This window comes from Nicotiana tabacum, chromosome 16, assembly GCF_000715075.1.
Source record: "Nicotiana tabacum cultivar K326 chromosome 16, ASM71507v2, whole genome shotgun sequence".
NCBI lineage: Eukaryota > Viridiplantae > Streptophyta > Magnoliopsida > Solanales > Solanaceae > Nicotiana > Nicotiana tabacum.
The window spans coordinates 158,328,049-158,351,850 of NC_134095.1; the positions used below are offsets into that span (position 1 = coordinate 158,328,049).

The 23,802-nt window shown below is 36.1% G+C and overlaps 1 protein-coding gene across 3 annotated transcripts; it reads left to right on the forward strand.

The window, feature by feature from the left end:
- The first annotated feature begins 1,881 nt into the window (after positions 1-1,881).
- Positions 1,882-21,911, forward strand: LOC107820666 (uncharacterized). Of its 3 annotated transcripts, none has more exons than XM_016646989.2 (18): positions 1,882-2,213; positions 9,652-9,861; positions 10,271-10,366; positions 10,737-10,789; positions 10,921-11,017; positions 12,571-12,644; positions 13,529-13,640; positions 14,557-14,667; positions 15,957-16,033; positions 17,927-17,993; positions 18,348-18,413; positions 19,429-19,536; positions 19,673-19,803; positions 19,971-20,037; positions 20,127-20,194; positions 20,272-20,368; positions 20,908-20,978; positions 21,069-21,911. In XM_016646989.2, exons 1-18 carry the CDS (start codon positions 2,067-2,069, stop codon positions 21,562-21,564), a joined length of 2,148 nt encoding a protein of 715 aa, XP_016502475.1. In that variant the 5' UTR covers positions 1,882-2,066; the 3' UTR covers positions 21,565-21,911. The 3 variants fall into 3 exon arrangements, with proteins under 3 accessions (XP_016502475.1, XP_016502476.1, XP_075089627.1); XM_016646990.2 differs by having other exon boundaries at positions 20,275-20,368; XM_075233526.1 differs by having other exon boundaries at positions 1,925-2,213; positions 9,660-9,861.
- Positions 21,912-23,802: the final 1,891 nt, after the last annotated feature.

Genomic DNA, 23,802 nt, shown 5'->3' on the forward strand with positions numbered 1-23,802 from the left:
GCAAACCCACAATGCGACGACGGCCTGGAAATTAGGATTTTGAAGTGCGATGGGCATGAAGAGAATGCGGACCGCATGTCTGATTTGCGACAGAAATGCGGTCGCACACTTGACCCGAAAGGGAATTTTTGTCCGTTTTCTGTCTCGATTTTTGGCCCTTTATAAATAGATTTATTGTGATTTTGTGGGCTCATCGGGTCTGACTTTGAAGCTACAATACAATGCATTAATATTCCTCTCTTTTGGAAGCTTTTGGGTCAAGAATCTTTCACTTTGTAAGCTTTATGGCATTAAATAGTATCTTCCTTTTGTATTTTAGCATGTGTAGCTAACTTTAAATACTAAGGTTGTGGACCCTAAATGTGTGTTATGTTAATGGGTGTTTAACATTGAATATATATATAATGGTTGGGTGATATTTATTTACTTCTCATTCTTCATTTATTGTTGGTGGTTGCAAACATTAACAAGTGCCATTAAATTCTTGCTTTGCTTGGGAAAGTGGGTTGGAATTTGGAAGAAGTAAATATCAAAGACTCAAGGCTCTAAACCTTGTTTAATAGAATCGCTTAGGAATAAGTGAATTTTATTTGGCATATATTGATTGTTCTTAATTGCAACTCTTTTATATTTGGAAAAAAATCATAAAGAGGAAGTACTACCCAACTATTGAAAAATATTGGGTAGACATTTAGACATCATTTGCATATCAAAAAGACCTTCCATTAGAAATATATCATATTAACACCGATAGAATTACACTTTATTAAAGGGGACACAACCTTGGTTTCTTTAATCAAATTATTTACATTCTCAATATTTCAACTAGTTGTTACTTCAAATCAAACTCAATTCATACTCTACCGTTAACTGGATAGAACTACGACTCTAGTCGAGCAACACACTAATCAAGTAACCTTTTCACACCTATTCCCTGTGGGATTCGACCCCAACCTTGTTGGGTTATTGTATTTGACACCGACCGCCTTACACTATTTATTAAAGTGTAATTTGAGCGTATCATTTAGCTGTACATATTTTGAATCATAAATTAAAGTTCTTTTGTCTTTCTTAAATTTCGCACCCAGATTAACATAAAATGAAATAGAGGGAGTACTATAGTTAACCTTGTTACTGCAATAGAAATCAAGACTTCTTACAGTTTTGAGTATAATTTGAATGCTACTACTCTTAAGGAAATTGGAGTAGGGGCTTAATTAGAAACTCCAGTGGAGATTGGGTTGTGGGATTCCAGATAAAAACTTACTCAAGAGCATCTATCCACTCTGAATTACAAGCACTATACCGAGGTGTACAACTCGCCTGGGATATGAAACTATATCCACTGGAAGTGGAAACAGACGCAACATGGATATTAAATTACATTAACCATGATGTGTAACTTACGACGCTTTTATTAATAATTGCAAGTGGCTAACCTCCAGAAGGGAGATAGTGATGATCCGACATAACTTTCGTCAAGATATGAAGTGGCTCATCTTTTGGCAAAGAATGCAACTATGCTCCCAAGTGTTAATAAACTTAATCGTCTTGTTGGTCTACCACCTTATGTCATGACCACGATGCTGGCGGACATAGTGGGTGATTTTTATGCTAAGACTGTTTCTATTAATGTCTGTAGGCAACTAGCTAAGCTTGGTAATCTCCATGCCATGCATCGGTTATCTTCTTTATGTAATGATCCAATGGATCAAAGGACTGTTATTAAGTAGTTTCTAATGAATAAAATTTCTAGTTTATCAAAAAAAAAAAAGGAAATTGGAGTAAAATAAAACTTCTGTGGTCTAAGTGTAATTTTACAAAAATTGAATTTCCCATGGTGGTGGACCATGAATATGTCTAAAACAGTGCTCTTCGCACGCAATTCACAATAATCCCAACTTTGTCCACAGCGCAACACTTTGCAGCATTTGCATGCACGATCTTACTCTTCCTCTTCACTATAATAAAAATCAACAAACGACGCCATTTTTCTAAATTCCTCCTCCTCCTTCTTTCTTCTCTGTTGTGAAACCCTAATTTGAAGCTGAAATTTTCAATTGAAAATGTCGTGGTTGAGATCAGCCATGAATAAAGCGGTGGAGGTTGGGAATAACAACCTCACACGCACTGTTAAGAACTACGCCGACTCCGTCGTTCAACACGCCGGTCACGCAGTTGCCGAGGGCGCTAAAATCTTACAGGATCGCATTGTAAGTTTCTTCACTATTCAAGTTTATTGTCGATTTATTGAGTTAGTAAATACATGTTAGAATCAAATGTAAAAAACATAGTGCGTTTTTCCTTTTTTTTTTTTTTTTTTTAAATCGTTATGGACTCTTAGCTACTAGACTGTTTTCTTGAGGATGAATATGTAGTACATTTAAGTGATATTGGTATTTGATAGTTGTACATGTGTGAAGGGAACAAATTTGCTGCACTTTTTAAACTGTGCTTGTGTGTATACTTAAATTAGAAGGAGAAGCAAGTATGAGGGTGTTTGGCTAAGATTACAAGCTGGTAAAATTGGCTTATAAGCACCTTTTGGCTCATCTACGCGTTTGGTAAACACCCAAAATGCTTATAAGTCAAGTGCTTATAAGCTAAAATCAGTCATAAGTCATAAGTTGGTGACCAACTTATGACTTTTTAACTTATAAGCACTTTTAGTTTGACCAAGGCTTTTACTAGTTTATCTTTAATAATATTTTCTGATTCACAAAATTTTATTCCCAATATAAATTTTCTAACTTTATTTTCATTCCATATTCGTTGTTCATCTTTTTCTTTAAAAAAAACTTTTTAATTTATAATCTTTTGTAAAGTTTTTAAGGATATTTTAGTCATTTTAATAAAAGAACAACTTATCATCACTTTTCTTCCTTAGCCGAGGGTCTATTGGAAACAATCTCTCTATCCTCACAAGGTAGGGGTAGGTCTGCGTACACACTACCCTCTCCAGACCCTACAATGTGGGATAATACTGGGTATGTTGTTGCCGTTGTTATCATCACTTTTCTACCAAACACATCAACTAATTGTTATCAGTTTCAGCATGTGTATCCAAACACGTAAATGCTTATTTAAAAAATCAGTTTCAGCACTTAAAAATATTTTTCAACACTTCAAGTTTATCAACTATTTACAGTCAGCTAATCCAAACGGGCTCTATGTCGTTATTTGGTGCACCCAAGGTTGTGGTTGACAAGCGCAAAACACACACTTAAATTGTGCTCGTTAATCAAAGATAGCATAATATAATATCATATCCACGTGGATTGGGTTTAAACAGTAATCTCGTAGTTTCTAGCTTGATTGCTATCCAGGAGGATCAACAATTGAGATTTATATGACTAAGAATTGAAATTAACTAAGAATCTAAAACTATTGACTAATGACTATCGAGACAAGGAATAAGCAACTAAGGTTATCAGTGGGAGAAGATAGGGTCTTGACAGGATAGGTGCAACATAATTGTTCGGGATCTAACTCTAAATAATTCACTTCCAATCTTCAAGTGAGTCTCTTGAATTCACTTTATTATTAGTTCAAACGTTCAACAGAAACTCCTCTCTCGATTAAGTCTTTAACCTTATGAGATGAACCAATTTAGGCCAGTGTTTTTGACAGCGCGAAACGCAAAAAGGCGACAAGGGCCGCCTCGCTTCAAAAGCGAAGCGCACGCTTTATTAAAGTGAAGCGCAATTCTTAAAAAACATAAAGTAAAATTATAAATAATCAAAAACTTCAATTTAAAAACTTAAAAGTAGGTACTAGATACCACCAAATCATCCACAAACCATAGGACAAGCAAAATCAAAGCTACTAAATTACTAGAATCAACATCTTATTCTTCTATTCTTGTTCTTCTTCTTCTTCAAGATTGTCAAAATCTTGAATTCCTCTATTATCTTCATATTGCTCGTCATCTTCTTCTTCCCCCTCCTCTTTCATCTTCATCAATTAGGGATAAGGATCGACTTGTGGTAGCCACACTTTTTCCCTTCCTAATCGAGCTTGAACTTGGAGTATATCTTCTTAAACCATAAGGATTCTCCCTAACTCCACTACCAACCGCAACATCACCCCAAGTGAAATCGGAGTCGCCTTCAAATACTTCTTCATCTTCACAATTTTCGGGAACTCCGGTTAGCCACTCATTAGCCTCGTCAATATTGTCCAAAAGAGTTGGATCAATTATATTGCGGTGGTTGTAGCGACGCCTCAATGCTCTATTGTATTTTATGAACACTAGATTATAGAGGCGCTTCAAGGTTAGTCGATTCCTTTTCTTTGTATGAATTTGCAAACAAGATGTGTCAACTAATTAGTAGGAGTTTGGACAATTGAGATATAATTTACTTTATCTCAAAACACGAAATAATTCTTTTTATTTCTCACGTGTTCAAAAATACTACAGTTCCTTTCACATCCGGATGAGCTACAAGTTAAACTTAGAACTTTGATGGCGAAAGTTTGTAACTCCGGAGTCTCTTCACCATATTGGTCCCACCACTCAACTATAGAAGTCAAAAAAAATGTTCAAGAGTTAATAAGTATAAAAAATACATTGAAGTTAGAGCTATAAAATATAGAAATACTTGGTCACCTAGCGACTTCGTCTTTCTTTGTTTAATAGCAAGTCGGAGCTTAAAAAGTCCTTCAACTGCCTTGTAAGTAGCAAGCTGATCTACTATCTTTTCTTGCAATTCTTCATCTGGGGTCAACTTGATAACAACCTGATGAAATCTTGTCCACACTTCTTTACCCAATGAATTATTCTCATACTGATCATAAAAGAGTGACAGGTTCAGAATAAGTCCAGCTGCATGCAAAGGTCTATGAAGTTGCTCATTCCATCTTGCATCAATGATCTGAAAGACCTTTGCATATTTCTGCTCATCAGTGAATGATGCTAAATAGCCTTTTTGGCCCTATCCATAGCTTCATAGAGGTAGCCCATTGGTGGTTTTTGCTCCCCATCCACCAAACGGAGTATTTTAACCAAAGGGCCACCAATTTTAAGAGCATGAAGGACATTATTCCAAAAAGAATAAGAAAGAATAATGCGTGCAACCTCTTTCCCCGCACTTTCCTTTGCAAATTTACTCTTGCTCCATTCCTCTGAAGTGAACAGCTTTCTCAAATTGCGTTTTTGCAAGTGGATACTATGCAAAGTCAAGAAAGCAGCGGCGAACCTTGTCTTGCCCGGTTTCACCAAATTTTTTTGCATGGTGAATCTTCTCATCATATTCGATAACAAGGGTCGCTGAGAAATATAAGAATGTACCCTAATGCCCTGGCCAAAAACTGTAAAGAAGGGTTTTTCCTTGAAAATGTCCCCGAACATCAAGTTGATACAATGAGCCGCACATGGAGTCCAATAGACATTCTTGTACGCTCCTTCAATCATGCCACCCGCTTTCACATTTTCACTTGCATTATCAGTGACCACTTGAACAACTTTGCTTGGGCCAATCTTTTCGATGGTGTTCTGAATCAAGGTGAACATTTTGATGTGGTCAGTGGATGAGTCGCTAGCATCAATGGACTCAAGAAACAAACTTCCCTGGGGAGAATTCACCAACACATTAATAATCATTTCCCCCGTTCTTGCCGTCCACTTATCCATCATAATGGAGCAGCCATACTTGTTCCACACAACTTTATGCTCCTCAACAATTTTATAATCTCCTCCACTTCCTTATTTGGATAAGGACCTCTTATTTCATGATAAGTGGGAGGCTTCATTCCAGGTCTGTATTGACTAACGGCCTCAATAAAGTCTCCAAAAGTGTCATAGTTGACACAATTGAAGGGGAGCCCAGCATCATAGACCCATCGTGCAAAAGCTCTAACTGCACGATCCCTCAAAATGTCTTTAGCAATTTTTTGTACATCTTTTCCACCGCTCTTTGCTTCCGGCTTCTTTGGGAAATAGCAATCTATAGGACCTTTAGTCGATGATCCATGGCTTGACCCATCTCTTCCCCGTTTTGTTGGAAGTGACAATTCTTCAATATCATCATCATCATCATCAAGATTTGTCACCATTGGTTGATGACTCATTTGATTTTTTTGCTCCTTCTTCTTCTCAACAAAATTCTTTATTTCTTCCCTCACCTTCGGCGAACATTTCAGACAACTTGTGACATTTCTATCGCCACCAATAAGATGGTATTTAAAGCGATAAATTCCGCCCGTTGTCGTTTTGTTACAAAACTTGCATACAACATTTGTATTCTTCTCATTAACTCTATCACCATATTGCCAAGCTGGGTCTTTCTCTTTAGAACTTTGAGACATTTTGAAATCCCTATTAAGATATAAGAAAATACATAATCAAATAAACTGAAAATACATATAATATATATAAATAATAATGAATTTTCTAAAATGAAATACATATAAAATTAATCAAATAAATTGAAAATATAACATATATATATAATTAATTTTATATGCTGAAATATAATAGTAATAATAACATATATATAATTAATTTTATATGCTGAAATATAATAATAAAATGTAATACATATAATAATTAAATTTATATGCGGAAATATACACAAATGAAAAGGAAAAAGAAAGAAAAAAATGGTTACTCTATTCTGGACTGGAGAAACCGAGAAAGAAAGAAGAAGAAGAAGAAAGAAAAAAAAACGAGAAAAACTGAAGAACAGAAGAAGAAATTACCTGGGTCCTGGACTGGTCGAGTCGCGAGCGAGAAAGAAGAATGGGTCGAGCTCGAGCGAGAGAGAAAGGGTCAGCAATGGCGTCTCTGTTTTCTCGATTTTAGCTTCAGCAGGTAAAAAACCGTAGGTTTTGTGACTCTCTATTTTGTCGAAGGGGAAGGAGTTTTTTGTCGATTTAGGGTTTGTTTTGTCTAATAGAATAACATACCCAAAGTTTTTTTTTTTAAAAAAAGACCCCCCTGCGCTTTTTGCACAGAAGCGATCGCTTCATCGCTTTCTTCGCTTCCTCGCTTTTCCAAGTGAAGCGCGCGCTTCCTCAGATCGAGTAGCCTCAGGGAGCGGGAAGCGACAGTGGGTCGCGTCGCTTCGCGCTTAAAGCGACGAAGCACATGCTTTTCTAAACACTGATTTAGGCACTGTGAAGATGTGCAAGAATGTGTAGTGGATCGATCTTTAGGAAAACCTCTTTCGATTATTCTCCTAACTAGGTTTAATCAATGATTCAACTAGCCTCTTTCGGCTACTTAGAAGAATCTATGAATTCAACCAACAAAATGATGCAAAAACATCACAAGTTATGCCTCTCTATATTACATGAACTAGTGAATATAGATGCAACAATTTAAACTTCGAAAACGATTCAAATACATAAAACTAGAGATAATCCACAAACAATCATCAATACACCAAATCCGTCAAACCCCAAAAGGAATTACTCCATAGACATGGAGAAATTCATCACAAATATAATTAAAGTATAGGAAAACATAGATTCAATCTAAACCCGGATCTTGAGTGAGGAAGGAATGATGGAATCCTTATGCTTATGTTATTCCTACTCCTCCTTACCTTCCTTAGATCTAAAATCTGTCCAAAGTCTCGAAAATGGTATTTTCTGGTGTATTTAAGCCGTCCCAAAATAATCCCGGACGAAACTACCCTTTTTTAGCCGAAATAGGAAGTCACTCTAACATTTTTGTGCTACCGCGCCGCCCCATGCGGTGCGCATTAGGAAATTCCAAAGCGTTTGAAATTATTTCTGGCCACTTTGTGCACATGCCCCGCGGGGTAGTAGTGCAATTTTCTTAGAGTGAATTCGTTTTCTCATTTTTTTGACATCCAGACTTGGTCTTCGACCCCCGGACGTGATCCCGGCTTAATTGCTTGGGCTTCTACTCAAACTTCAAAGCTCCAAATAGCTCGAATTAACTCCACAGCATCTACATAACTCGGAATCACTCCTACAAGGCATAAAACACACAATAAGTGCAAAAACACTATCAATTAAAGCTCAACACAAGTAAAGTGCAGTGAATTAGAGTGCAATAAGCGACTAAAACACGGGATTATAGTCTACCATCAGTGGTCTAGGCCTTGTGGTCAATGAAGTGGGAGGTGAGCAGAGGCAAAAAATACTAGGTCATTTCTTCCCATCTGCCTAAGCCGTGGCAGAGTTATCCGGTATCTGTGCTGGAGAGTGGTAGCAAGTACCCAGTGGAATAGTTGAGGTGCGCGCAAGCTGGCTAGGACACCACCATCCTAACAAAAAAAGTATATCGTTGTTTGGTGAAGTAGTCTGTCGAGATGTGATGTGCTGGTAGCAAGTCATTCTTTTTAGAATGTCGAGCAATTAAGATTTGAGTAAAATCAGCTTTGCCTTTCTGAGCATTTAGCCCCTTAAACCTGCTGGTTAAGCTTAACGTGATATTTTGTAGTTAATTGAATCAATCAATCAACCAAGCCTCAATCCTAGGTAAATAGAGATTGACTATATGAGTTCTTTACAAATCAATTCAATCAACCTTTTAAAAAAGCACACCATTGCAATACTATGTCTTTTGCCTTTTATATTCATGTAAGTTCTTTATAGATGGTAAAAAAGAAAGAAGAAATTTCATAAGCTCACACTAGCAGCAATATAATGGAAGGGTTGGGTGCCAACTAATCATGTTATGAACACTTTAATGATAATAGGATGAGTTGCAAATTATTGGCAGTTTAATTCAAGGAAGCAAATGGGTGTCGTATGCATGTTTCTTATAATCAGAAATATGATTCTTTTCGTGTTAAGAATTTCTGAATATTCTTGTTTAGTCACTTTTATTGAATTATGTGACCTCCTTAGGTAAAAGATTAAGTTGTTAGAGAGAGGACACATTTATTTATTTATTAAATTGTTTTAGATATGCAACATGCCTCCTCACCTCCTTACGTGTGCGTTTGATTCTTTTCTTTGGGCCAAGCATGTGAAAATATTATATTGATTGGTAGTGGTGAAACTCGAATTTAAGATCTTTATGTGCTCTTATATCATGTTGAATTGTGTGACCATCACGTAAATAGCATAGTTGTTAGATAGGGTTTATTTATTTAGGTCTGCAGCAATGATGAAACGAAACGGATGTTAAGTTGTTCTTTTGCATTCTAGAGTGCTATTTTAACTTTGCCTACTAGTCCTCTATCTTCCTGAAGGTTCTTCATCAGGGAAACTAGATTTATTTATGTCCAGGATCAAACTTAACAAGCTCGTTCGGAATTTTCTCTATTTACTAGGTAGTGAAGTTGAACCTTCATGAACTTCTACATGATGTTAAGTTACTTCCCACATCTTTCCTGCTTATTTAGGGGCTGATGTTGTTGGAAAGATAAAGTTCAAATAGAATAGAACACGTCTGAATGATTGACAGGGGAGCAAGCATGTCGCGGTACATCAATCATAAAAGAGTTTAAAAAAAAGAAAAGATACGGTTGGTAAAAGTAAGAAATGCTACAGACCAATAAAAAATGCTACAGGGCTATCACATATAAGCACAGAGCTGTAGTGGAGCTCAGTTAATAAACCTTTTGTAAACTGCAAACTATCCAATTCTGTGGCTAGGCACCCTTGTGATTGCACGTCATTTTTTTTAATGTGAAGTAAAAAGTGCATGGATAATTCATTTGTTCGTGACAGGGGAATAGGAACTTCAAAAGCTTTAAACAGACGGTCCAAAGATTGGAAGAGGCTTCTAGTTCTTGCAAGGGACCAGAGAGAGTTCAGTTGATGAAAAGGTGGTTAGCTGCACTTAAGGCAATTGATAACATGTTTGAGGTTTCTGTTGAAGATAAAGAGAAGAACAACGAGCAGCAGCATTCTTCTGAGGAACCAAGAAAACAATCACTGGTGAGTAGATTGATCTTGAGTGCTCTCCGTCTGTTATCTTTCTCCTATTACCATGAAACAGGATTGAGTTTGCTCCATGTTGACAAAATTTCTCCATTTTTGTCTTTTAATGGTATATAAGAAAAAAAATCTTAGTGAACTAGTTTTTCTTCTTTTAAGGTTTCCATGTCTTAGACGCCAGGCAGTTCAGATGCTTTTTTCACCACTTAGATTTTCAGATGAGGTTAAAGATAATGTTCTAACAGGTTGACTTAATTGATTTTCATTGCCGTTGTTTCATCTTAGGGAATTATCTTTTGAAGGGTTGATCTTAATGTCTGTTCTTCTCCTGCATCCTTGACATAAAACTTTACATTCGTGATATTTTGTTTCATACAGATTGACTTAGACCATGTTTACAATTTTATAGGTTCTCTATTATGATTCTGAGATGGGTGGTGAGCCACTGAACTTTCGTGATGTCTTTCTTTACAGTAAAGCTTTGGAGGGCATATCAATTTGTATGGTATGTAACATTTCCAAGTCCTGCTTGCTTGGATAAAGAAGCTGCAGTAATTTTTGGCTTCTCTTGTAACTCTTGTTCCTGTTTCACTTTGGCTCAATTTTGATCTTCATGACTGCTTTGATCTTTTCAAAAAGTCTTACAGCTATTGTTTTATTTGAGTAAAGACATCTATGGGGAATGCCTTATTTGAACAATATTTATATAAAAAGTTATATTTGGATGATGATACCTCTGGAGAATAGTTAGTGCTTTATAGTTAGTCCATCAGGTTGTGTAATATCTTTTGGTCGTGGACTTTTAGCATGTACCTTGCTTGTCGCGTGGATTTCAAATTGCTGATCGCCTAGGTTAACTCTTTTTTGTGATTCAGATTCTTGAAACGCCAAATGAAGAGGAAATCTCTCTCCTCCTTGAATTATTTGGGTGAGTTTATGTGATTTTGATGGCATGTATCTGATTTTGATAACATATATGTAAACTGTAGTCCAGTACGTGGTATGTGGACAGTAGGTACAGTTATTGACAGAAACTTTACTGTATTTGGTTGCGTGCAGACTCTGTCTCACTGGAGGAAAAGCGGTTCACAATGCAATAGTCGGCAGCATCCAGGATCTGGCAAAAGCTTTCTCAAGCTACAAAGATGAAGTATTGGTAAGGAAAAGTCTTTCTATTTTCTATAAGCATATGCCATAATTGATAAGCTCTTGATTTTGGTGGCTCTCCTCATTGTGTTGTATTATCATGACAATCAATGACGTATGGTCCTTCATATCTGTTTAATAATTTTTAGTTGAATCTGTGTTATGCTGAAGTTCAAAATTGGTGTGAAGTTCAATTGCGGTAAATCATCTACCAGATATTTCTTTAATATCTTCTGTTGGTTTGGTTAACTAACCGGGATCTCCAGTTAATTTGAATACTATTTTATCCTTAAAAAGCATTCTGTATTTTATATCTTAACAATAGAATCACTCTAAAAAGCACCTCAACAAGCTTTAGTTCCAGATCACCAGATCTCTCATTGCAATATTGAGAGAGAAAAATTCTGTTTCCCTGACACATATTGTGAACTTATGTTCTTCATGGGCCACTAGATTTGTAGCGTAGATTTACCGAAATCCTTTCCCAACTATGAGTCGACTACACTACTACTGAAATTAGCAGTTACTCTAGGAAGTTTGGTTTCCTGAAGTCTGTTACCTTTGGATGCGTAATTTACTTCTATTTTCTCCTTCATGAATGTTTAGCTCTATTCCATCAAGATAAATGAAAGAGTTTTGTTAAAAGGGAATATTTATGAGCTTGTGAATTGACAGGGGCTTTTCCAATGATTATTCCATTTCTCTTTTGAAGTAAGAACGAATAAACTTTATTGATTCTGTTGCATAACTACATAAATAAATAAATGTATCCCCTCTCTATCAGCTTAAGCTCTTAAACGAGGTAGGCAATAAGTTAAATATGGTATCAGAGTAGGTAGATCTCCTTGGTTCAAGTTTCATTGCCACACCTTTGAAAAAACATTCACATGTTTTTCTCAAGAAAAAGAGTCAGGCCTGCACATGAAGACTTTTAGATAAAGCATGAGTGAATTATAAAGCTGCTATAGACAGTGAGTCTCATTTGAGATATTGATGCAACAAAAAGCACAAGGCTTCTAATTAACGCGAAAATGCATGAGCATAGCCTTCAGATGGAAGTTATGGAGGTCATTCAGATAGTCATAACACAGCTTGCAACTCAAAACACGTATCTTATTTTGTATTAGCTAAGTAAATTGTCAGGCTAATTGTTTCCTGCTACATTCGCTGCAGCAGCTTTTGTTCTGATCCCGTGAATCAAAGTTAACTGCATGCGGAGACTTAGAGTGTCATGAGACTTCGTTATACTTTCTTTTGCTTTCTGTTTGTGCTCAGGTGAAGATGTTTTCATGTGATTTTAAGTCTTGAACACTCTGTGCTGCATTTTTCAAAGAATTGATGCAGCTCTTGCTCCAACCCCCTTCCATTTGCCTGAAGCAATTTTCTCTCATGCTATTTAACACTTGCATTTGCCTAACATTAGTCTCCACATCCACCTAGATTTTAGGTAATTTTCCTCATTGATATTGTCCCTCAGTATCTATTTATCAAAGAAACAAACATCAAAATGTACACCTATTATCATGACTTCGTAGCCTATGCAACCATTCTATCCATTGACAGGTAAAACGTGAGGAGCTATTGCAGTTTGCAGAAAGTGCCATCACAGGGTTGAAAATTAACGCAGATCTTGGAAGGTATTACTTCTTATAACACCTGAAATTCTTTGACATATGTGTATGAATGAACCCCCTGCGTGGAGCCAAATTAATTTGAAGTGGAATTTCTCCCTTGTTTTTAGAGCTTTGGCTGATTGAACTTAGTTCTTTAGCCGATGAGTAACTGCATCTTATTATTTTTATGATTAATATGCGCGCAAGCTGGCTCGGACACCACTATCATCCAAAAAAAAGTCGAGAGATGGGAAAGCTCCTACTAACTAATTTCTTTAGGATGGGAAGAAGATGATAATGTATTTAAACATGACGGTGTCTCATTTCCTTTCGATTCCTTAAGATTCCTTCGGTGTAAATGAAATGATAGTTGTAGCGCTATCAAGAGTGAAAAATGGAACATACAATTTTAAAAGGCATTTCTTTTTTGTGTTTTATTTTTTGCCGTGACAGGAAATTTCAGGTGTTCTTTTATTAAGATACATCATTCAGAGGTAGTCAAACCCTTGAAACATGACCAGGGAATCTTTTGAGGCTTGTGTGATCTTAAATTTGTTTATGATCCTATTCTGTCCTGGACAATGCCATATATGTAAAAGTCCAGCTCATTTCAATAACCTTTTTACCAAGCAAAGAATTCGTTTTGACCATTTTTAACCAATTTGATTGGTGATTAATGATTGTAAAATACAGGTAATAAGTTAGATATCCTGCCATTTTAGAAACTTTTTATTGTTACATAGGGGGAGGGAATGCTACTTGTGATGTTCGAACCTTCCACCTACTTTTGAAGGTGAAGGAGCTTACAAGTGAGCTACCTCTCAACCCCTTGATATTGTGCCATTGATCTCTGCTTTCGGCCTCGATTTTTAGTTTTTTTGGTTGTGATAATTGCTTTCCACTTGCAGAATTGATGCTGAAGTCTCCACATTGAATAAACAACTTGAAGAAATAAAAACAGTAAAGGATGCAAGTGAGGGTCATGAAACAATTTCCAAGGAGACTGCTGCTTCAATAGAGGTGAACCTGATCGGTGTTCTGTTATTCCCTTTTTACTCCACCCGCCCTATTTTGTCATACACAATCAATCTGGCACGGGGTTTAAGAAGTTAATTCAAACGCATGTTATGTTAGCAGTTGAATAAAGAAACTATTTGTTGGTTAAAGTTGGATTGACCAAGTAATTACACATCTTGATTTAACCTTATATTGTTAAATGAGTTTAGATGAAAGTTTTATGAAATATTGTTACTTGATGAAGTGTGTCAAAACACTTTGAGATGTCCCAGAATGGAATATTGTCTGGGAAGGAGTTGTTATATGTATGTAAGTATTTGATAAAATATAATTGGTTTATTTATAAAGTGGAAATGCGCTCTATATAGGAGGAAAGCAATGGAATTATCAGGCATTCCTCTACATTCACTTCCAATTCACAAATCTGATCACTCGTTCAGAATTTTCAAATGAGGTCTGACCCTGTGTAATAAGATGGTAACATATGTTTCACATCAGTGAAGAAGCATACTTCACCCTACTGGCTTGGCGAGTTATTTTCTTTCTGTAGGCCTTATCTAGAAGGAGAATTTTACATTGCCTTTTTTTCATTGTAGTGCTTTGTTATGCAAGTGAGGAGTTCTACATGAGGTTACTGCATGAGATTCATTTCCATTGCATAAGCAATGGATTATAATAAGTGGTAAATGAGTGTGTATTGACTTACCACAAACAGTATTACTCAGAGCCCTGTGATTTTATGAGTTTTTGCTTATTTAAGATGGATGTTGTGTTAGGGGCTTTCATTAATCAAGAACATTATAAGAGACTAAAATGAATGAAATTTTCCTAGCACTGCATGTGTTAGGAAAACCTACTTATCTTTTATAATTAGAAATTTATGACATAGTTGATTGTGCCATTGTTATTTTTCCAATAGGCTCTGAAAGCGGCACTCGCACATATTAGAGTCTGCTCCAGATTAGAAGGGCTTCTACTGAAGAAAAAAACTCTTAAATATGGGGACTCTCCAGAAGTTCATTCTCAAAAGGTATATTACCCCTTTAATCTGATTATGTTTTTGTTTTCTCTAACAAAAGGCCTGGTTCTCTCTGCTTGGAAGTGCATCATGCTTCTCTTCTGTTTCATATGTTGTCACTTGTCAGTCAAACACCTTGTTAATATGTGATGTACATTCGTGTTTTGAAAGTCTCTGGGCCTAGTGCCGCAATGAGTGAGATTTTCTGACTGCACATGCTTTATACCTTGGGTTGTCTATCCCGTATGTCGCGAAATACTTATATTGTATGTTTTGTTCTCTAATTTAGAATTCATTGACTTTGATATTGTTATGGGCCTTGATATTTAACTTCTGTACATTTTTTCCTTTTGAATTTTACAATTTTAAGGGTTTTTTCCCATCAGTCCATATTTTTATGTACTTCTTAGTGCCTTCTCCTATGAATAGGTAAAACTCCCACCTTTGAGACACTTATTTACGGCAATGTAAAGATTCCTTTAGGCTCAAGCTTATGACCTACTTTTTTTGTCAGGCATGCCATTGTTGGTTGAGTTTGCCATATTTCAAAATTTCACTCATGAGTGATTTGGTTTAATAAAATCTTTCTTTCTATCTTTTTAGTTTGTTTTGTTTTTCATTTTTTATTTTGTTTTTGTGGCTTAGTGTTCTACACTTTTTTGCTGAGGAGCTTAGTGTTCTAAAGTTCTACTTCCACAACTACATTTTGTGAATTAGCTGCTTTGGTTCTTCCCTTGCATCTGTTGGGAACATCTATTATCTTTTAGGGCTCGTTTGGTACGAGGGATAAGAGATAATTAATCCCGCGATTAAATTTGAGATGAGTTTATCCCACGTTTGGTTAGGATAAAATCGCGGTATAACTAATCCCGTGATCAGTTATCCTGGGATTGTAATGTTATTTTTATCTCTATGGGAGGATGGGATAACAATCACGGAATAACTAATCTTGGGATAATTAATCCTGGGACAACTTGTCTCCCAACCAAACGACCCTTTAGGGTATGGTGGATATCAAGGCATCTCTTATCAGTTTTGAATCTAGCTTTTCACTTTGTCTTCCTTTGTCTTCTGTACAATATGATTGAAATTTAAGGTCTGTGTGTCCTAGTTACTTTTGCTCTAGAAAACATCATGCTTCTGTTAATTTCTGTTTGCATAAATTTTATTAGCACAAACACCAATTGGAGATCCCATTATACATTGATGAGGCACATTGTTTCTAGCAAATCATCCATTCCTCTTAAAAATAGGTGATTTTCATCTTCCACAAGATTCAAGCAATATTTGACTATTTGCAGGTTGATAAGTTGAAACTCTTATCTGAATCTCTTGCTAGCTCCACCAACAAAGCTGAAACGGAGATCTCAGATCACAGGTTAAAACTCTTATTTCAATTTCTATGTCTCGGTGTTTTGGAAGTTGACAAAGCTGCAAATTGTTTGATTAGTCACTAACAAGGCCAAGACCTTGGCCTCATATATATTCCTTTTTTTAATCTTCATCCCTTCTGTATGTAGCATTATGTTAGTACCCTGCCTCTAGAAAGAATCTGCACTCTTTTTGCTTCAATTCTTGGCTTGAGCTAGTTCATTTGTTATCAGAACTTACTTCGAGATTTATGCTGTAATTGATCTCATTCTTTATTTCCATGTTGCACGTCTACTAAATTTCATACACCAAGAGATCATTTTGTGCAACTGAGATTCGGAAAATAGTACACAAGTTATCGAGAGGACTACCTCTGAGGGGATTGCGGATGAGACTTGGAAAATTCAGTGACATGTTAGGTTCATTGGATTAGAGATGAACTGAAGGGTTTTGTAACGTAATATGCCATAAGTTGCCAAAAAACTCAAATTAAATAAAATAATACTATGGGTCATGCCTGAGAGGATTAAGGATGTTCCTACATATGCTAGAGTTCTTGGAAAGTTGGTAGATCCGTCAGGAAAATCTGGAAAATGATTCCTTCCTGTATATTTTGGTGTGCCTGGACAGAAAGGAATCTAAGAGGTTTTGATGGAATATCAACTCCTAATCACATTCTCAAGACTAAGTGTCTTCTATAAACTCCCCTGACATTTTTTTGGACTTTGTTAGCTCCTTATCTTTAGCATAGGGCACATTGTAATGGGGCTAATAAACTCACTTTTGTTCTTATTATCTTTTGTACTATTTGCATCTACTTAATGTCATTGATGTCATACTAAAACTCAAATAAAGAAAAGGGTGATGCAGGGGGTATCCATCAACTGCATAGGAGGTGAATGCAAACTTATTTAATTGGTTACTTGATGCTTCAGTAAAGTTTAGATATTCTTTAAGCAAGAAAAGAGCATTTGTATTACTATATTCGGTGTATTGCTAGATAAAGCACAATGGCCTCATTTCTATGAAATTACTTGGGCTTTCTAGTTTGGGTGAGTTATACCAAGTTAGCATATTATAATCTTTTTGGATAATTTGGAACTGTTATGAAAAGCATATTCCATTTTCAAAACAACCTCAGAGGTTATTTCCAACATTTCTGGTAAAGCATGACCAATAACATCATATATTCTGGGGTAATATCTGGCTCTAGGTTAAAAACCATGTATTTTGCTTTCTCAGGTCGGAATTGAATTTAGGCTTTGATCATCCACTTCTGTGATTAGTTTTGTATGCATTCAAGAACTGGAAGCTCCTCACCTTAACAAGGCTTGAAAGAAAGTTATTGCTTTTTGAGAAGTTTCATATAATATCTTACTAGATTATTATGCCTCTTTCCCAAAAATATTTTGTTTTGCTCAGAGATGTTGAAATTATTATGTCAATGTACCGGTCCCTGTTGAGAATAGCATCGAAATTACTGGGGTTATCTTCCACCACAGAAGCTGGACCCTACCAATGTGTTGCATGGATTCTTAATCACAGACTGGTCAGGCTACCTGTACTTGACCTGATGAATTTAATTTGTTGGTGCCCATGCAAAAGATGCTAGAGAATTGAAATTATTTCTCCTTAATAATTAGGTTCTGATTTTCTTTAGAAAATTGCGAAGTGATTTGAGTGTCAAATCAAAGTATCTCAGTGAGTAAATTTTCTATTATGATCATGTGTGTTAAAGGGATTATGGGCATGAAATCTCTGATGATTTCATATAGAGTAACACCTTATTTCCTCCATCCAAAGATGACTTGTATTAAGTGTTTTATGCTGCTTCTTGGAAAAAATGTCAATATATATCTACATATCTAATTGTTTTATGGTCAATTCTTACTGTGGACAGAGTTCAGAAAGAGGAAGCACTAAAATTTCGTGTTGCCAAGACCGGTGAAGTTGGTGAAGTAGAGAAGGTAATGTGCTTATAGGACATTTCCTTGTTGTTGGAATGCTTCATATGTTCAAGTGTACTTACATTAAAAAAATAGGTTTCCCATACTACTCTTGGAATTTCCTGACGTGGCTGAAGGTTTTCAATATGTAGTCATAAGTTTCGAGAAGAGAATAAGAAGATGAATTACCCTGCGCAAAATAATAATATGAAATACCCTTTATACTATGTCTACTGAAGTTTCAGTCTTCCTTCATTATTTATTCTAATGTTTTCTGTGTATTTGCCGCATTAAACTTTACAAGTTAGTTAAAGCAGTTTGAGCTTTGCTTGGACTGAAAATTTTGAGGTTTTGGTTCCTTTGCTTGTTTTTCAGGAATTAGCAGCCGAGATTTCAGCTCTGGAGAAACAAAGGAACGAGATTGAAGCTCAATTGAAACAGGTAATCAGTTTTTCATGGAAGACACCATCTGTGCTTTGTTTTTAAATATTTTAATTATTTACCTATAAAAATAGAACAAATCCTCCCTCCTCCATACAGTAACATACATTTTGGAGTTAAGCTAAGTTATTTAACGTATGCGCTACCTTTGACAATCTCTTTTCATCATATCAACTGAAAGGTGTATGAAGTTTCATGCTTATTTGTATTTTAAAGGAGAATGCTAGACACTACATTTAATGTAGTTTGATGTAGGCCAGAGACAGACGGGTTTAATATGTTAGATGAAGACAAGTGCGCTCATCTATTAATTTCAGATAATATGATACTTTGTGCTCTCCCTAATACTGCAATAATTGTTTCATGTTGTGAAATTGAGCTAATCAAAGAAAAAGAAATTCCTAGAAATATGGGTGCATCATTTGTCTTGATGATGTGGGGTGGTACGATAGATAGGCAAGGTCTTGACAAGAAAAATTATCATCTGTGAAGGAAAGCTTCTAACCTATTGATGACATTAAAAAATTTCACCTTTCCGCTCCTATCTTCTTAACTGTTTCTGACATAGTAAGCTTTGGTTAGTTTAAGAAGAGTAACATACCTTCCACAAAAATATTTAGGTTACTGTATGTAAAAGATTTGATATTTAGACAAAAAGCTGACTCTGAAATTATGGTGGTAAATGCTCACTGTATGTAGGTTCTGGTGGAACATAGCCTAAATACCAATGTGACTGTGCTGTGGATAACTGCAATACATAGTTTATGAGGTTAAATAATGCATTCTTCAATCAACTTTAATATCTAACCACTTATGTGATTATTGAATTGCACCACCTGTGTCTCCACGCAAGTTTCCATTATATCTTTGATACCTCTTAAGTTGAGATAATGCAAAAGGTATTGATGTTCAATCTTCACTAACTGAAAAGAGCTTGACATTGCTTTAGTGTTTTTGCATTCAAATTGTTCTAATTTCCCATGTCCCAGTCCTGACTAAACTGGGTTGCTTTTAGGTCAATATCTCCTTGGCAGCAGCTAGTGCGCGCCTTCAGAATGTCCGAGAAGAGAGGGACCAATTCTATGACGCTAATGATGAGATTGTTGCTCATCTAAAAACTAGAGTATGTCTTTTTTTTCTTTTTAAAATCAATGCTTCTTTGCTTAGCTTCTACCTCCAGTTCTTAAGCTGTATCCACCAATATGGATCTCCAATTGTTTTCTTTTACATTTGGTCATGAGTTCTCTATATCATTGAAGGAAGACGAGCTATCAAAGTCCATTGGCTCATGTAGAGTGGAAGCAGATGTTCTTAGTTCGTGGATCAAGTTTTTGGAGGACGCTTGGGCTCTTCAGTCCTCTTTTACAGAGACCAAAGAGAAGGAGGCCAAGTATGTTACAGGATTTACCACATGATCATTCTTCCAAATTTCAGGAAAAAAAATGTTAGAAGTACTACACCTAATATTATTGTTTTTTAAACGGTTAACCCTTATCCTCATGGATATACTTGGAGCATGCTTTATTTTGTAATTGTTGCTGCCTTGCATTCCTGTAGCGTTGAATTGGAAAGGCATGAAGATTATTTTGTGAACTTGGTCTTGAAACTTCTCTCTGCTTACGAGGTACTTGCTTGAAAAATGATCGTAGTTGCTTTGTCTATCATGTCATTGGAATAACTCTTGGATATATGATGTGTTTGTTGCTTGTACAGAAAGAGTTGAGGCCTTCTGTTGATCGTATTAGAAAATATGTGGAGAACTTAAAGAGTTTAGGTGAAGGGTAAGGTCTTTCTTGGCATTCATAAGCCTGTACATTTTTGTGGTCACATTGTTGACGCTTATTTTGTTTTCATATAGCAGCTCAGCAGAAGAATCTGGTCTGGTTTCTGGGGAATCAAAAGCATTGATCCCTAGGAAAAATCTGGAGTTGGAGTACCTGGACTATGAAGCTAAGGTAAAAATTGACTACAGGAGACCAATCTGATGAATCTTTATGAAATTGGTATTCATTTCAATTCACAAGTTTCGAGCTGCCTCCACTCTTTCTGTCCAAGACCTAAATCTGGTGGAGGTCATTGGTGACTTGCAAGCCTTATCTGTTCCAACTTGCGCCTTGGTTTGTGATTAGTGTTGAAAATTATAAAGTGCTTTAATTGCCTAGTTAGGAGCAACAGCTAGAATTTGATTTCTATTTGATATTTTATGTTTGTGCACGCTGCACTTATTGGAGTAGCCAACATGGCACAATCCTTGTCTCTGAGACTTGAAGCTTGTTATCTTCACCTTCCCCTTGTTTGTGAGTTGGAAATCTTCTTTATCATTCCAAATCCCACATAACCCTTTATGCTTCTAAGTTTCCATATCCAAGCGTTTCACTTTGGAAAAACCAGCAAAGAGGCCATTTGTTTGTGTTGCTCTCCCCTTTTACTTTCTTCTATCTGCCTTGCAATATCAATGTAGATTCCCAAGGTAATATGTCTCATCTTATTGCAGATTATCACCACCTTCAGTGTAGTCGACAACATGATGGAACAGTTTTATGCTCAACAAGGGAAAGTGTCCAGGTTTGCTTCTGCTTGATAATTTAACTGTTTCACGTAGCTTTTGTTGGTTCAAACTCTATCCAGTGAGCTACTTGTTCTCTTTTCATTCAGGAAAGATGAGCCAACGATTAAAGAGCTGTTTGAGAACATTGAAAAGTTACGAGAAGAATTTGAGTCTATTGAGAGGCCAGAACTGGAAATGGAGGTCCCGGAGGTCCCTACCCAAGAGGACGCTTCATCCCATAAAATTCCTGATGAAAGTACACATACTGCAAAGAAGGCAACAGAAGCCCCTGCAACTGCAACTTCTACCAAACCGGAGCAGGTATCTGATGCCCCATCCTATAAAATGCTAGATGAAAGTGTATCAATTCCTGCGAGGGAGGCAACAGAAGCCCCTGCAGCTGGGGAAAAGGAGGAAAAGAAACCAGCTGCTACTAAAGCCGTGCAGGTGTCTGAAGCAGAGTTGGCAAAATTGGAATCTGAATCTGAAAACATTAACCAGGATTACTCAGCAGAAGAGATTGGTGGCTGGGAATTTGATGAGCTGGAAAAAGAGTTAAATCTTGGGGACTCGGGCAAACCTCAGAAAGATAGAAACACCTAAACACAAAACACAGAAATCTTTGATCCATATCGAATAATGAATGGACAGTCATGTATGTACACCAGGATAAGAAACTTCCAGACCGAACCTCCTAACTTGAGCAGACTTTTCCTTACAAGTTGTATCTTTGGATGTAGTTCCATGTATTTATTATTTGTGTAAATTTGCGAAGTTGTGAAAGAACTGCATTGTATCAGAACCATTTAGGAACTTTGTTAGGATTATAACAGTCAAATGTATCTTCATAATGCAACATTCATGAGTCTGTGAAGATCAGGTATACTTAGCCAAGTCCACTTCTAATGCCAAAATACAAAGAAATTTTGGATGCAATATCCGTTGATGAATTATGTTGAGACAATCTTTTTATGGCTATTCTTACTTCTAACGACCGCATATCGATTGTCTTTTTCCTCTCCTAGATGAAGTAGCAGGCATCGGTCCGTTGAATCTATTACCACGAGTTTGGTATGCAATTGCTTTGTCATTAGGTGGTTTTGTATTTTTAAGACTGGTCAATGGTGGGATCTTAAAATCGGGGAAGAAAAATGTCTATAAAATTAGAGAGCATTTTTTTCTTTAGACAAAGTTGAAAATATAACTTTCGCCCTATAAAAATTAACTCTTTTTTTTCTCCTTTTTATGTTTTGTGGTTTTGTAGAGTTCATTACAAAAGTATTTTGTTATATTATCCTTTTCACTTGAAATCAATTAAAACTAATATAGAAGATCTGTAAATAAAACAAAGGAGATTATTTTAGGGTCATTTTCTTCTATTCAAATATATAATAAGTGAAATCATCTATTATATGGTCGTTCTATATGCATAGGTGAGGAGCCGTTAGCTAGGCGAGGAGCAGCGGCGTACCCAAGTTGATAACCCGTTTGGCCAAACTGTAAAAATCAGTTTATTTTGGGAAGTGCTTTTTTTTCAAAAGTGTTTTTCTCAAAAGATTTTTGGTGAGAAGCAGTTTGTGTTTGGCTAATTAGTTTGAAAAGTACTTCTGAGCAGCAATTAGTGTTTGGTCAAACTTTAAAAAACTGCTTGTAAGTGTATTTTTCTCACAAGTGCTTCTCAAAAAAGTGCTTTTAAAGAGAAGCTACTTTTTTCTGCTTCTCCAAAACTACTTCTGCTTCTCCTCAAAAATACTTTTTTTCTTTCAAAAGCTTGGCCAAACACCTCAATTTTTGGCCAAAAGTGCTTTTGGGGGGGGAAAAAGCATTTTTGGCCAAAAAGAAGCTTGGTCAAACAGGCTATGAGTCCAAGTCGAGGGATATGAGTTTACGTGAATCCATACTCTTCTCCCTAAACCGTGTATAACAATGTTATATTTTTTTCAAAATTACTTAAATATATTATGTGTAACCCATGCTCAAAAACTATTATGGTGTAATTATTATTGGGTGCACCTCTATAAGTGAAATTGACAATTCAAATCCCACTCTGAACTGTCTTGTTTTCGGCATGTAGTATAGATATGTATGTGAAAATTACTAAAATTTTAAAAAGAAAATAGTTTTGAACCTATAATTTCAAAAGTGTAGTAAATTTATGGTAAGAGACTAGCGTTAAACCCGTCAAATATAAATTCTAGATCCACCTCTTCACAATAGTGCACTCATCCTCTTGAAGTCCCGGATCCGCCTCTGGTGAGGAGACAATGCAGTTGGAGAAGTGGTAACTGATGTGAGCATTTCCCCCAAAGAAAAAAAAAACCATAAATAGAATTTAAGCAGCCACCAGAATCCATTAATAGTAGGAAACACAACTATTACTCCATATAAGTGTGTGGCCTTTTTATAAAGCTAAATACTGTGTTTGTTATGGTAAATCGGACACGTACACGAGGCCATAGCAGAAGTATTCGAAACAGCTTAAATTTGGTTAACTGACTTAGTAACAATTGTGACAGAATCATCAAGAAGTTCAAATTGCCAGGGATAAGTTGTTTAGCTAGTTGAGGAGACAATGCAGTTGGACAAGTGGTAACTGATGGGGGCCTTTCCCCAAAGATAAGAAAACCATAAATAGAATTTAAACAGCCATCAGAATCAGAATCCATTAAAAGTAGGAAACACATCAGCTTCTACTATTATTCCTTATAGTGTGTAACCTTTTTATAAAAGCTAAATACTGGGGGAAAAATGAAAAATAGTCAGATTTACAACTGGTAATTGAAAAATAGTCACAGTTTTAAAAGTAATTAAAATTTAGCCTTTCTTTATATAGAGATAAAA